The following is a 15899-nucleotide window of genomic DNA, read 5'->3' on the forward strand; positions in this document are numbered from 1 at the left end:
AGCCACCCAGATGCCCCTTTGAGAGACTGTCTTCTCCCCCTTTGTTCTTGCCATCTTTGTCAAAGATTATTTGATTGTGGGTTCCCTATTTTGTTTCATTAATCTGTTTTTGTGCCAGTAGCATATTGTTGATTATTATTGCTTTGTATTATAGTTTGGAATCAGGGAGCGTGATACGTCCAGCTTTGTTCTTCTCAAGATGGTTTTGGCTATTTGGAGTCTTGTGTGGTTCCATACAAATTTTAGGATTCCTCTAGTTCTGTGAAAAATGCCATTGGTATTTACATAGGGATGATACTGAATCTGTCGATCGTTTAGGAAGTATGGACATCTTAATAATACTAATTCCTCTAATCCATGATCATGGTATATCTTTCCAAAAAGCCTTTTTTTTTTTTTTTTTTTTTAATGTGAGAGTTGAAGTCCTGTATAAAAAGTGATAATCCAGGGCCACCTGGGTGGCTCAGTCAGTTTAGCGTCTGCCTTTGGCTCAGGCCATGGCCTCAGGGTCCTGGGATGGAGCCCTGCATCGGGCTCTCTGCTCAGCAGGGAGTCGGCTTCTCTCTCATGTGGCCCCTCCATCCCCACTCATGATTTCTAATAAAATCTTTTTTTAAAAAGTGGAAATCCATATGTAGATCAACTTGTATGACCAAGTAAAACAAATCTACTCTGAATTATACAAATGAATGTGAATTAGAAAAAATGAATTTCAAATATTTTATTAAGGGAAAACAACTAATTCTTGGGTTTCAAAAACCTTTAAAAACATTATAAAACTTTTATAAAAAACCCTAACAAAATACAAGTTAAATCAGCAAGGTATTTTGAGTAACTTTGTGATTTACTATAAAAATCAAGTATTACAAATGCTTATGGATTTTTATAGTAATTCCCTGAGGATTTCATTTCACATATATTAAACCCTTTCACCATGTCTAATACCAATATGAACTATTTTTTAAAGTTCTCGTTAAACCTTTAAGACATTTTAAATTGCTGTATCATAAATTTCAACCTAGTGATATTTACTGATATAAAAAGATATAAAATCTGTTTTGAATATAGATACATAAAACAAAATAGTTCCTATCATTTAGATTTTGGGAAAAAATGCAGCTTTTTAGTTAGCATTGAGGCAAAGCAGGGAACCTGCTTCTTTCCAATTGCATTTGGGTCTTTGCAGAAGTTCACTCGGCGCTGAGAAACTTTCCTGTTCACCAGGGTGAGGAGTTCTGTGAACTCTAAAGAGGAGCCGAATTTTCCCAGCATCTCACACAAATCTTGAATGTACCATGAACCATTCACAGTTTCCCGATGAGAATAATAACCTAAAAAGGAAGGAAAAGGGCAGGGTGTTTTGGCTTTCAGTTACTTTGAGTTTATAATGCACCACTACAGAAATATAAGTGCTCAAAAATTCTTGAATCCTTAAGATGTGCCCCTGACGGTTTCAGAAGTTTTCTCGGTTGACTAGTCTCATATGGGAAAAGGGATTCATTTATATAGTTTTATAAAAATGGGGTTAATTCTATGTAGTTTCCTCCATTTCCTAAAAATGCCCAAGACCACAGGAACCAGGCAGTGATTCTGACACGAGATTGGAAAGAAAAATATAGTTTGCTGCACAAGCAAGGAACATGGTAGTGGAAGTATTTTCAACAAAGCTTTCCAGGAATGTTATCATGACACTGTCACAATCAACTGGTAACAGGCAGCTCATATTCAATATAACTTATAACCTAACATGGTTCTCAGGAATGATTTTTCTCTAAGTCACTCTACACTTCAGAGATCACCCTGTGCCATGTGATCAGAGAACTCTAAGACTGAACTTCAGGATCAAATCGCGGTATCTGACAGAAACACCAGTCTTAATCTCAGGTGAAACGTACAGTCAAGTCAGGGAAGCCAGTTCTGTTTGTATTAAACACCCACCCACCTTCTGCAACAGAGTAACACATGAGGAAGTCGGCTCCGGCAGGCAGTGTGTGCACCGAGGCCGCATCCACCTCGGTGATGTTGGCCTCCGGCTGGTCCGTCCGATGATCCACTACGTCCAAAGGAATGACGGGCACGTCGTGCTGGTCTCCCCGACACGCCTAGGAGACGAGGAGGAAACCCACTTTCCTGTCTTACCTACTCTCCTCTTCCCAGTGCTTCGTGTTTACTGTGAATGTGTCATTTCGCAGCAACCCAAGCCACTTTATAGGTACTTCGGAAACCATGTCCAGTTTCGGAGCAAATGAAGCTGACCGCTTTTGCCTACCTTTAATTAATGTTTTCAAAAAAAAAAACCTGGCATCCTCAACTGTACACCAAATTGTGTTGATTGAAACGTATGCTATGGAGGAGAAAGCCTCTGTGGTTTTAAAGTTTCTTCTGGATTAATAACCACGCCATAGCACCAAGATGCACCTCTTATTTAAAAGCTATGGTCTTTGCCTAGTGTTACTAGTGAACCAGGGAATCCATGCCCCGAGTGGGTTGTGCTTGCCCAGCTGCTGCCATAAACTGTCAAAAGGACACCACCTAACCCATGGAGACATCTTTCACTGTGGCCTTTCTTTTTGCTCGTGCTTTAGAGGGAAGTCTCAAAATTCTTACCCGCTAATCCGGACTCACACAAGGGCTGACATAATTTCTACTCTTAAATGACCATTACGGGCTGATTTTTGTCACCCTCTCCCATTTATATGTAGGAGTCCTAACCCTCAGTATCTCAAATGTGACTGTACTTGGAGATAATGGCCTTTAAGAAGGTAACGGAGGTAAAAGGAGGTCTATTGTGATTTTAATCTACTATCACTGGTGTCTTAGATGAGGACACAGACATGCACAGAGGAAAGACCATGTGAAGGCACAGGGACAAGACAGCCACGTCCAAGCCAAGGAGACCTGAAACCTTGATATCAGACTTCTCACCTCCAGCACTGTAAGAAAACGAGTGTCTGTTGTTTAAGCCACCCAGGCTGTGTACTTTGTTCTGGCAGACCTAGTGCACTTAATACGATGACCTAATAAGATTCGGTGGTGGTATTTTAAATGCAACCCTCATTCTGAAATGCTTAAAGAGTTATAAGCTATCTACTTATTTATTGTGCAAAAGGTGGTTCTATTAAAGCACGGAGACAGGGGCGCCTGGGTGGCTCAGTCGGTTAAACGACTGCCTTCGGCTCAGGTCATGATCCTGGAGTCCCGGGATCGAGTCCCGCATCAGGCTCCCTGCTCGGCGGGGGGCCTGCTTCTCCCTCTGACCCTCCCCGCTCTCATGTACTCTCTCTCTCATTCTCACTCTCTCAAAATAAATAAATACATCTTAAAAAATAAATAAATAAATAAAGCACGGAGAAAGGATCAGGGCAGAAAGTGCTGCCAAGACTTACAAGCTTTGAAAGAAAAAAGTCGTGAGTGATTTCAGTTAAAGATCCCTAATATTCCATTTTTACAGGGAGATTTTAATCTTATATTCGGCTTCTTTTCAGAGCTTACTTTCCACTGTCTTCCTTTGTCTCCTGTAAAACACCTAGAATCTGATGCTCTCACCTGCCAACTCAGTTGCAGTCAGCTGAGAGCCAGCCTCTATGGAGGGCTTGCGTGTGCTGGGCACTGTTCCAAGTGTGTTCATTTGTTAGGTCGTTCATCCTCACAGCCACCCCATGAGGCAGTGCTCTTTTATCCCCTTTCACAGATGAAGACTTGGAGGCACAGAGAAATAACTGGGCAAAACATTTTCCTCCTTTGTGACTATCCCTGCGTAGTAGCTCGCTAGTTATTTCTGTTGTCTCTGACAGGGCTGGCTGCTCTTTTCATGAAGCAGTCATGTCATTATTTTCCCTGATTTTTCCCCTTTTCGCTGGGCCGCCCTCCTCAGTATCTTTCCTCTGTGCACGCTGTCCCTCAGTTCTGCTTTGCCCTCGTCTTTCAAGCCATACTTGATACTTGTAAATTCATCTACTCCCGTGGCTGCCATTACCATTCATCTCCTCATCACTCTCAGATGTATTTCTTCAACCCAGGCTGCCTGTCTTAAGTTCTAGACCTGTAACTCCACCGTATGTGATGGATACTCCAAGGCAGTTGTCCCAACAAGAAACGATGGATCATCCTTAACTTCGTAGAGACCCCCTGCTCCCTCCTCTCAAGGCTTTATGGCAGGTGGAATGTGGCCATGCCCCCATGCTGTTCATGGAAATACAGAACTGCTGCACTAGAACATTGTTCTGATTCCTTACTGATGTGCCAAATGAGATCTTTCAGGGCCAAACATATTTTTATCCCTAATACCAGTTTGGCTGAGGGGAAAAGGTACCCACTGGCCTCCCTGCACAGTCTCTTCCAACAGAGACCCTTCCTCTGGTAGCTGCACCTGATGCTGGGCCCGGCCGGAGTGTGGCACATTGGGTATTTTAAGTCCTTTCAAATGTCAATCTATTAATAAACTGATAACCTTTATTATTTATTCCTTGTTAAGAAGGAATTACTACTAATAGAAATTACTATTAATTGCAACTCTGATTGGCTGGGAAGCCAAAAGGCCTTTCCAATTATTGGAGAGTTACTTTCAAAATTGGCTTTAGTTCTTTATAATCACATGTGCAAAACCATGGACTTTACAATTAAGATTGTAATATAATCAGTCTTACCTGAATGATAAATATCTTGGGTTTTCCAACTAGGCTCTGACATTTGTCTCCTTTGAACAAGCCAGTCAGTGTCTGAATTTCAATTTTGGCATCATATGCGTAAATGTGATTGCCTTCGCCATGACTCAGGAAAACACATAAAAAGCAATCGGCATCTGTGTGGCTAGCGGTTGACGCTATAAAGGCCACCAAAAGTTCACAGAGAAATGAAGATGTTTATTATGTACATATAAAAATTCAGTTTATTAATATGAGAATAAAGTTACAATGATGGAGGAGGAAAATTTATTACAATAAATGTAAAATGTAATGAAACAACCTAGTCTTTATTCAAACAGAATAATTTATACCATACTGTATCTGATTTTTTTTAATTTTTTATTGTTATGTTAATCACCATATATTACATAATTTGTTTTGGTGTCTGTATCTGATTTTTAAAAACCTATTAAAAGTTCAAAGAGTTGGAACAAATTTCATTAGCTTTCCTACAGTGACATGGGAAACATAATGGGATGATTGTGGCAATAAAAGTGTCATTGAGCAGAGAGCTTCTGAGGGCCAACTGGAAAGCCCCCGCAACTACTTTGGGGGGAGTGCTGCTGAGGGGCTCCTGGGGGCTGCTGTACCTCCAGTGAGCATGCCGGCTTCACTCTACAGCTGCAGCACTGACCGCAAGCAAAGCAGAAAACCTGCTAAGCAGCCAGTTAAAATGATTTACAGGTTAAAGAAGTCTGGTATGGAGGTTCCTCAAAAAATTAAAAATAGAGCTACCATATATGATCCAGCAATTCCACTTCTGGTATTTACTGACGAAAACGGAAACGCTAATTTGGAGACACCTACATCCCCCATGTACACTGAAGCACAATGGCCAAGATGTGCAAAGAACCTGTGTCCATCAGTGAATGAAGGAAGGAAGAAAATGGGATATAAATGGGATCTACACACACACACACACACACACACTAGATTCTTCTTCAGCCATAAAAAAGGAAATCTTGGCCTTTGCAACAACATGGATGGATTTTAAGGGCATCCAAGAAAGACAAATACCATATGATCTCACTTATATGTGGAATCTAAAAAAACCAAACCTACAGATAGAGAACAGATTGGTGGTTGCTGGTAGGTAAGATAAAGTGGATCAAAAGGTACAGACTTACATTATAAAATAAGTCCTGGGGATATTAATATACAGCATAGCACCTATAATAATACTATATTATATATTTGAAAGTGGCTAAATTTTTAAAATGCTCATCACAATTTTTTTTTTTGTAATTTTGTAAGGTGACAGATGGTAAGGACACTGGTGAACATTTTACAATGTATACAAATACTGAATCATTGTTGTACCTGAAACTGATATTTTTCAGTTACCCCTCAAATTTTAAAAAGCTCTGCAGTTTAAATACATAAATATAATAGTCCATTGCAAATGACTTGAAAACCGATGGCACGCAGTAATTATGATAAACGTAAGTTAGATTACCTACTGCACAGTGATGTAGAAACTCAGAGACAATATTTGTAAATCCACAATTAATATTTTTTAATATTTTGAAACCAGTAAAAAATTATACCAAGATAAAAATCTTAACATATAAAAACAGCTTCTACTGATCTTTGTATATAATTTATGACCACGAATTAAATATTTCATAGAATTAAAACATGACTGCCCAGCATTTGTAGTATTTGCATTTTAGACTTTTAATTCCCAAATGAGAAGGTCATTTCATTCATTTCTAGAATAACAGATTGTAATGAGTGGTATATGCTAAATAAAAACTGGAGGCATAATACTTTGCAAGAGTCTCTGAATCTGGTGGGTAACATCCAAGCAGAGAGGCACAACCAAACCTGTAACCCACGCTAAATTAGTTGCTAAGACTTTTTTACAACACAGTTAATTATTTGGATGCTTTTATAGATAGGATGCTCAATCCCCTCAGAAGATAAACAGGAAACTACTTACCCTCATGAATTTTGAGCAGTAGTTCTTCTGCTTTAAGATCATTAAAGCATTTCACTTCAAATCCTAGTTCTGAAAACCTGGTGATAAACTGGATATTAGCTTAGGAGCTACTCAAAGTTGTCACATACCCATATTTACTAGGAGTACGTCTATACAGGTTTTTATGACCTATAAATTGACCTTTAGGGGGAAAGAAAAAATGAAAGATGACAATGATGGTTTTCCTTGATCACCCACAGTGGGAAAGGTTTTACTCATAACTGATTCAAGTTAGAACGTTGCCATCTGCTATGCAAATATACATGTAACGATGCAGAGCCTGTTAATATTTAACAGAAGAGGGTTAGGAAGAAAATTCAGGCAAGTTCTCAAGGGACCCTGTGCCCAAGTGAGGCATAGCCTCAGGTACTCTTGCTCTGTTATTTCCTCAGCAGGGACAAGTTTTGAGAAGTATCACTTAAATATCCTGTTCTCCTGACATGGAGATAAAACTAGTACCTGCGTCTAAGATTGTCTCTGTCTGCGCTGGTGCCCCGCCTTTCTGGCAACGTCAAATGCCAGAAGAACCTCTCGTGATTGAAGATTAAAGCAATCCCTCTCCTCTTGTGGTCCATTTTGTACTTTTCTGCCGGATCAAATATTTCACTGTTAATGAAAAGTTTTAAACAACAATCACTTTAAGTCCTATTGAACAATGAGCTCCTCCAAGCCCAAGATCATTGTGGAAGGTAGACAAAGGTCTGCTGTTTGCGCCTCATCTACCAGGCTGACACGCTTCTGCTGTGTGCTGGGAAAGCCTCACGGCCATAGTGCTAAAGAAAACCCCGAAATATTTCTGTACTGATTGGTAAACGGCAGCCATCCTGAGCACCCTGACCCCCAGTCCTTCCAGGGGCGTCTTTTCTCCAGGATCCAGGAACCAGGGACAACAGCCTGCCCAGGCCCCAGCTCTGGCTCCAGGGCCCGCACCACACCAGTTACTAGATATTCTGAACAGCACTGTTAGGTCCGGAAACCACCAAGGGCAGCAACCAGTACGCAGGTCGACGAGCCCCCTGTCCCAGTGCTAACACGTGCGCTTCTCAGCTCTACTCGCTCCCTGGTGCCCTTCTTGCTTCTTGTAGACTGATCATGATCGGCAAAGGAAGAGGCCTTCATTAGGAAAGTGCACATTTTTACCTTTTATGGAAGGCGTCCGTTTCTGTCATGTTTTGTTCCTCACCTATTTTTAAAAAAAGTTGAATTTTGTTAATTTACTTTTTGACTTGCAGTAAAACACAGCAGGCCTCCCACACTCTAAGCCCTTCAAGTTTTGCTTGGTTTAAAACTCAGAGTATATGGGGGCGCCTGGGTGGCTCAGTGGTTGAGCATCTGTCTTCGGCTCAGGTCATGGTCCCGGGGTCCTGGGATCGAGCCCCGCGTCGGGCTCCCTGCTCGGCGGGAAGCCTGCTTCTTCTCCCTCTCCCACTCCCCCTGCTTGTGTTCCCTCTCTCGCTGCGTCTCTCTCTGTCAAATAAATAAAATCTTAAAAAAAAAAGTATATGAGAACGAGAAAAAGGAAGGGAAACTGCTTAATAATAAGTGAACTATAAATTAACAGCTCAATTCTTTCTCACCCTGAAGTCTTATTTGAAAAAATAGGAAAAAGCATTATCAAGAGAAATGGAGAAAATACTATGCAAATGCATTCATTGCAAAATATACCTACAGTAACACAGTTCTGTGATTATGGACCAACACAAATGCAATATGGAACTGTTCTGCAGAAACTGTTTTTACAGATATTCCTTGTAACTGAGAAGGAATTAAAAACACAGGAAAACTGACACAGAGTGTGTGGATAATACTGGATTACCCTATGACCTGGAAGAAGTTGAAGTTTGGAGCAGGGAAGGGCCAAGGGCAAAGGCTTAAATTTTAGATCTCCCAAATGACACATCTGCACTTACAACCCATCCCATGATGGGGACCCTCTGTTCCCGACCCGTGATCAGACTTCCCCACCCTCTGGGCCACCCTTCACTGGACCCTTCTGCACCTGTGCTGTCCTGTATGCTAGCCACGGCCGCGGGTGGCTGCTGAGCACCTGAAATGGGGCTTGTGTGGCTAAGGAACTCCATTTTTAATTCAATTCAATAACCACACGTGGACAGTGGCTTCTGTACTGGACAGCACAGTCCAGCATCTTCTACAATAAAGGCCCAGACACCTATGACTCTGTTTTTAACCTCATAAAGGTAACAGCCCAGAGGGGAGGGAAGGGAAGGGATGGTTATTAACATTATTAACAGTATAGCCAGAAGCTCCTCTCCCTTGAAGTCACCGAAGGAAGCACGACAGACCCTCCCACCCATCACCTTGTAACCAGGAGGGTCCCTTCTCTCCCCGACACCCGACTCTTCTAGCCTCACACCCCCTCACCGACAGCAATCTGCCCCGGGAGGGAGAGGCTGGAATTCAACTCCGTGCCCTTCACCGTCACTTTCGGCCTATTCCTCCTGGAATCCACGCAGCATCCACATCGAGCCAGGACTCCACAAAGGCCCTCTGCTGTCCAGGAGACCCCAACTCAGTTTTTCTCATCGATTTCTGCATCAGTTCCTGGCCTGGGTGATAAAATGTCCATTCCTGGATCCCAACCCAGATTTACAGAATCAGAATCCCCGGCGAAGGGAAATCTGCATTTTTCACAAGGTGATTTTTATACCAAACCTGTGGAGTCAAGAGCAGCCTCCCTAAAGCATCCTCCGTCTCCCAGGTTTCCTTCCTGCCCCACGCACTGCTCTCCCTGTATACCCCCTAAAGCCAGCCGCTCTCTGGGGGACCCCTCCAGCCCCACACCCGGCTCTATGGGTGATCCGCGGTCACCCACACGCCGCTCTACCAAGGTTACCTCGTACTTCAGGCGCTGTTTTACTGAAAGGCTTACCATTCACACATCGATCGACCCGGGACACCTGCTACTCTACGAGGAGTATGTTCTACTCTTCCTACTCCATGACCTACTCTACCCAGAATACTGCCCACTCCAGGCCCTGCTCTGTGAAGGACACTTCCTTCTCTACGCACTTTCCTACCGGGGATACTTCTATTCCACAAGCTGCCCACCTGAGGCTACACCCTACTTTTCCTACTCCACAAACTGCTTTACACAGAAACTTCTACACCACAGCTGCTCTGCAGGGGATGGCACACTCTTCGTGCTCCCCGGGACCCCGTCTCCACATTCTGCTCTACCTGGGATACTTCTCCTCCACACTGTGTGCGACGGGAAACGCTTCCTGCCAAGACTGTGCTCTACCCAAGGGCAGTTTCCTTCGCGCTCGCCTCTCTGCGGGGCGACGGGGCACTTCCCACCAGCCATGGCCGCCCCGGCCGCCCCGCACACTTCCTCCGTGCGGGCGCCCTTCCTTCCTGCACACACGCGCAGGGCTCCCCCGGGAGACCGCCTACTTCACTCCCTGCTCTGCCAAGTGCGCTTCCTAGTCTACGTGCCGCTGCGGGCGTACTTCCCGCTCCGCACGCCCCTGTCGGGGTACCCTGTGCTCCGTACACTGCTCTACTGGGGAGTACTTCCTACTCAGACTCCCTCTACTCGGGGATACTGCCCTCTGAACTCCCTGCTTTACTGGGATACTTTTTGCTCCACACATCATTCTACTTGGAATAGCCCCTACTCCACACGCCGCTCTCCCAGAGATCCCACTCCCCACGTTGCTCTACAGGGAATCTGCCTTGTAAGACAGTGCACTACTTGGGATACTTCCCTGGCACACACCTACTAGGACACTTCCTACCAGACACTGCTTCACCCGGGATACTTCCTCACTGCATACACCATTCTTCTGGGGAGACCTCCTCCTTCACACCGTTCTACCCAGGAAACGTCCTCTCCCTCCCCACACTGCTCTATCCTGAATACTTCCTACCGCACACCCCAAATACTGGGATTACTTTCTACCCCCCACACTGCTCTACTAAGGCAGAGGAATTTTCTCTCCTTCCATTTTCAAAAGTGGTCCAGGATCCACCTCCTTTTAATAACCTCACCTCTTTATCTTTAAACCAGTTATAATGATAAAGAAATAGAACATCTCAAACTAAACACATTCAATCCCCGTGTGAAGGACAGTCCCCTCATTCATTCCCCCAAAACCTGCCCAATTAAGAAAGCACTGATCTCTAACATGGCGCACAAAGTAGCGGACCCAGGAGCTCACCTCTTCTGGCTTTTGCTCCACATCGGTTCGTGAGCTGAAGGCATCAAGTGTAGCGGATGGCAGCTGTGCCAAATGGCCGGTCACCAAACTAACTCAAGTCATCAAGGGTGAAAGCATTGGGAGATGGACACTTGATCAGGGGGGTCTTTAAAATTCATTTTTTATATACATGAGAAATGTCCTTGAGTTTCTCTCAGGCTCATATAGGACACAGATATGTAAATAAATAACATCCATGCAAAAGAAAAATACTCATTTTTTATAGTCTAAGGAAGGAATTGCACCCTTCCTCCTGGCCAGGTGTAATTTCAGCTGTGCATCTGGATGGTCTCAAACCCTGCCCTCAGCTTAGACGTGACCTCTGGATATAGGAAAGATAGCTAGTTTCAGGTAGCTCCAGATAACCTAAAATAACATTCAAAGTTAACAGATATGGCAATCTCTGAGGGATTTTTAAAGAGTGTTTTGTTGTTACTGTTAACACCATGGATGCGGAAAGAAACTGGGCTCTGAGAACTTTAGTTCGGACCCTTGCCATCTCAAAGCCCACTCTGATATTAGCGTGCACCCTGCCTCCCGCAGGAGCTAGTCAATGGCCAGGTTCTATTCTAGCAGTCTGTTCAATCAGAACAGAAAGCGATGGACACAGCAGTTAGAACCTAAGTTCCAAAACTGTACTGGAGTTGATATATTTGACCCAGGTTCCATCTACATAATACACCGTGACTCCGCTGTGGTCACTCTATAGACTGTATGTCCCCAGCAGACAAACTTTCAGGAAGGGCACACTTAACACGTATCATCATTACATGGCAGAAATCCAAATGAACTGCCTACAAGGGTAAAGGGTTCTGTCTTCATGGGAAAAGTAAATTTCAAGGGAGATACCTTGTAAATAACAGATTTGTAAATTCCTATGCATCTGCAATCTATTTCTCAAAAATGGTTCTGTCATTAAACTTGTCTGTTGACCTCTTTTCACTTTTCCTTGCCTCTCTGATTTAGGCAATTTTCCTTTTCACCATGATGCACCTACCATCTCTTTGCTCCTCGAACCAGTTTAATTTTTACAAAACTAATCACTTCTTTTTTCTCCTCTCCTTAATTTGATAATGCCTCCAGATAATCCTGCCAGCGCACATTTGTTGAGGGACTGACACTCCAGACTTTCTCAATCTCAGCTCCACAGCCCGTGAGGCAGAGACAGAGTACTCCAGGCTTGTCCAACAGCACTGCAGTGGAGCTGGGATTCAAAGCCAGGTCCGCCTGGAAACTCCAAATCTCTGCACTCTGGTCACCAAGTTAAACCCCTCCTACCAGACAGGCCAGCTCCCTTCCTAAACTAAGTGTTCATTTCTCCAACCTTCTCCATTAACCACGGTCATCGTCTTCATTCACTGCAGTACCTATGAAAACCCACCTATATTCCCTTATCAAAAATCTGTTTAATAATCCTATATTGAGTAAGCTATGTCGGGCCTAGAACACACTAAAAAGGGGGTGGGGTGGAGAAAAAGAAGGACGCAGATAGGAGAAGGAAAGCAATGAGATAAAGAGAATAGAGGGGCAAGTGCCCTGACTAGTGGTGGGCATCCTGGAGCCCTGCCCCTGCTGCCCAACCCGTCACCACGGAATCCAAAATGGGAGTGGCCACCGGACCCTGCCCAGTCCGTCCAGGGCAAGGCCACTCCCTGAACGGCCAAGGTGACTTCCTACAACTTGCCTCAGGGGCAAGCCTGGTTTCATGGAGCAAGAAACAAAAAGCTCTGAAAAAAGGTATTCTGCATCAACCGCTAGTTTCAACCTTTTCTTTCTTTCTTTTTTTTTTTTTACTATGGCCAGGCTCCAAGTTTCTAAAGCTATCAGTGATATAATTAGTAAGTGACAGGGAAGAAAGTTCTAAACGTACGTTTAGACGTTGATTATTTTGTAGAGAAAGATGTGGCTTCAACTCAAATCCACAAACAGTCGTGGATGTGGGAGAGACACTGGGGCTACCCAGCCCGCCAAGGCCTGGTTTTTGTCCCCAAGTAGGGGCATAACCAGGGGCCCCTGTCGGGCGCTCCTGCGGGCTGGTTATGCTTCCATGATGCATGCAACCACTTCTTTTTACTTTTAACTCACGAGTAGAAAACAAAACCAGATCCACCCTCCGAAAGTTCCAAAAGAGCAGGTGCGGGGGGGGGGGGGCGCCAGCCCCGGCCTGGCCAGCCTTCCAAGGTTTAATGGCCCGACGTCTGCAAAGGGATAACCAACCGCCCTGAGGACAAAGGCGGCCGGGGCACGCCCCAGCGCCGGGCGCCGCTACCCGGGGCCGCACCGAGCGGCGGCGAAGCTCTGGGCTGGTTTTCTAGACCAAAAAGCTGACAAGCTGCCCCCACCGGACTTGAGCGCTTCCCTCCAAGACCCGCAACTCTTTGGGGCCGTTCAGCAGAGAGAGCCCGCGTCTCGCCTCCCGCCCGCGCGCCCCGCGCCGCCCTTGGGAAGCTCTCCGGGGCCGCGCGCCCCCCCCCCGCCCCCTCGGCCTACCTGCAGGGGGAGCCTCCCGGAGCTGCGGCCCGGAGCTCATCGCGTCCCCTCGCGCAGCGCCGACGCCCAGGCGGCCTCCCCTTCCTGCAGCCCGGAGCCCGCAAGCCCCCGCCCCTTCCTCCGCCGCCTCCGCCCTCGCGCCGTCCACGGCCCGCGGCCTGGCGCCGGCCGTCCTGGGAGTGGGTGGGAGCCGCGCCTCGGTTCGGTGCCTCCTGCCCGCCGAGTTCAGGCTCCTGCCCCTCACTCCGGAGCTCGCAGGGCCCAGAGCGCCCGGGGAGGGCCGAGGGACGCGGTCTCGTCCGCCTGGCGCCTGGAGACGAGCCCGGCCCTCGGGTTATGCCGGTTGCCACCCCGAGGAGACACGGCGGGCTGTTTCAGAGCACCTGTGCGGAGCCAAGTGCTCGCCGGCCCCGCCTCCAGGGCTCGCGCTTCCCGACCGCCTCCAAGGTGGAGGGTGTAGTGTTTTCCTGTGTCACGGGCAGTCCTTCCCCAGGGACGGTTACTTTATTGGACCTGTAATGATTTCTCTTAAATTCTCTTTGGGGAATTTGGGGCAAAGTAAAACTGGAGGCAACCCTAGGATTTAAGTCTGGCTTTCATAGGTAAAGTTAATTCAGGGAAGCAATCATGCAGAAATTCGGATCCCGAACTTAGGAGTGTACAGGTGAAGATTTGTAGAGCCAGAGCCTGTTGTCCTCACTCATAAAATGCCCGAACAGTGCGCTAATTGGGCGCGGCGGGGAGCTCAAGGCTGCATTTAACCGAGCTCCGCCTTACGGGGTGGTTGGCTATTGTGTAAATTTGCTTCAAGGAACAACTCAAGTTCGGATGAAAAGGTGGCTTCATCTTTTCTAACTTCTCTGGGCCTTGTCATTTAAAAAGTAACCATCTTCAGACTGAGAAAAATGTGTTAAGGCATCATTTCTAATACATTAAAATAAGTATAAGAAATCCGTCTAAATATTACCCTATTGGGGAGAGAAAAATAAAATTTAACGTGATAACTTTTCCCACGTGTGCGCGGTCATTAACAAGAATATGAAATCAGGATTTTCCTCATCCCATGCCATTTACTACTGTTCATTTCGCTGTATGCGTATTTCAGAAATCTATTTTAGTAACTTATTCTGTAGTTAAGACAGGAAATAACATTCTCTGCCTTATATGGTTTTGTAACGATAAAGTGAAATGACTACTTAAAACAGTGCCTGGCTTCTGTTACCACCATCTTTAGCTCATTGAAAGGATTGGCCTTCTTTTGGTTTCCCCATTACCTGGCACGGTTGCTTAGCATGTAGGAGGTGCTCAGTAAATATTTATCCATTGAATGAGATCCAGGATTTCAGCATTTGCACTTTGGACTTTATCCAGTTTGAACGTGTTATCTGACCACCAGAACTTCCTGTCCTTTTGCCTAATTTTCAGGGTCTCCTCTGCTTGAGTCCTGAAAACACTACCTTTATAGGTGTGGAACAGCTGACCCACTTACCTGAAAGGAGCAGATGAAAGGAATTTGTTACCCCCCCCCAAGTATCTTATCTCAGAAAATTTTATTTTTATAGCATATGTATGTGGTTATATTTTAAAGTAAGATTTTGTCTATCTTAAGACGTAAGTACAAAGCATTTTGAGATACTTATTTCAGAATTATAAATGAGTGATTTTAGCATTTTAAAGCAATAGCTATCCCAACAAAATGGGTAAGTGCCTAGGACTGGAAAACAGGCTGCCTAGATTCTCACCCTGGCTCCACCATTTTCTTAGCTGTGAAACATTGTGCAAGTAATGCAATTCAATCTCCCCCAGCTTCAATTTCTTCTCTGTAAAATGGGGACCAAGCTTACTCAAATTTGGAGACAGTAACTGTCAAACTTCTAGAATAGTACCTGGCCCACAGTAAGCTTTCAGTACATTATTTTTAGCTACTGCAGACTACCTAGACCAGTTTTCAAACTGTGGTCCCTAAGCCAACAGTATCAACACCATCTAGGAACTTACTAGAAATGCAAACTTCTGGGACCTATAGAATCAGATCTCCTGAATGAGGAGCTAAGGGTGGGGCCCAGTAGGTGTTTTTATGCCAGAATCCAGTGATTCAACTGCACACTCATGTGCACTGACATAGACTAATTAGAATCCTACCAATCCTACCTTCTCAAAGAAGAAAAAAAAATCTAAAGCAAATCCATCTTATTAAAATAATTAAGATACCCTAAAGACTGAAAGTTACTTGACAGATGGCTTGAAATGTCCTTTCACAGAACTTACTGAAACTGAAGGTCTTAGCTGTCACCTATCCTAGAAATGAAACATACGGAATAAAAATCAGGGATGATCCTCAAATTTTGGTCATTTTTTTTTCAGTTTACCCCACTAAACCTTCTGGTGTTCCCTATATAAGTCACAGAAATGTTAGATTTCTATTATCCTGACTCCTACACTTACGACAAGTTGAAAGCGAACAAAAAAGGTTTGTAAAGTTGTCAGCAAGGGGACTTGAAAGGATGTTTTGGAAACCTATAA

At 44.8% G+C, this 15899-nt stretch overlaps 1 protein-coding gene across 2 annotated transcripts; it reads right to left on the reverse strand.

Annotated features, from left to right (window-relative positions):
• Window positions 1–706: 706 nt before the first annotated feature.
• CASP6 (caspase 6) lies at window positions 707–13743 on the reverse strand. 2 transcript variants are annotated; one of them, XM_025873703.2, is made up of 7 exons: window positions 13377–13743; window positions 7807–7849; window positions 7126–7272; window positions 6628–6704; window positions 4647–4822; window positions 1943–2102; window positions 707–1331 (listed from the first exon to the last, which is right to left on the reverse strand). In XM_025873703.2, exons 1-7 carry the CDS (start codon window positions 13414–13416, stop codon window positions 1093–1095), a joined length of 882 nt encoding a protein of 293 aa, XP_025729488.1. In that variant the 5' UTR covers window positions 13417–13743; the 3' UTR covers window positions 707–1092. The 2 variants fall into 2 exon arrangements, with proteins under 2 accessions (XP_025729488.1, XP_025729489.1); XM_025873704.2 differs by having other exon boundaries at window positions 7126–7252; window positions 13377–13475.
• Between the last annotated feature and the right edge of the window lie 2156 nt (window positions 13744–15899).

Source organism: Callorhinus ursinus, unplaced genomic scaffold (genome assembly GCF_003265705.2).
Source record: "Callorhinus ursinus isolate GAN/ISIS: 27379988/994484 unplaced genomic scaffold, GSC_fseal_2.0 scaffold4, whole genome shotgun sequence".
Taxonomy (NCBI): domain Eukaryota; kingdom Metazoa; phylum Chordata; class Mammalia; order Carnivora; family Otariidae; genus Callorhinus; species Callorhinus ursinus.

Coding starts and splice junctions, on each gene's coding strand:
- CASP6 (XM_025873703.2), bottom strand. CDS start 13,416: ATGAGCTCCGGGCCGCAGCTCCGGGAGGCTCCCCCTGCAG. Junction 2,103..4,646: donor CCAAGATATTTATCATTCAG/GTAAGACTGATT, acceptor CTCGTCTCCTAG/GCGTGTCGGGGAGACCAGCA. Junction 1,332..1,942: donor GTGTTACTCTGTTGCAGAAG/GTGGGTGGGTGT, acceptor CTTCCTTTTTAG/GTTATTATTCTCATCGGGAA.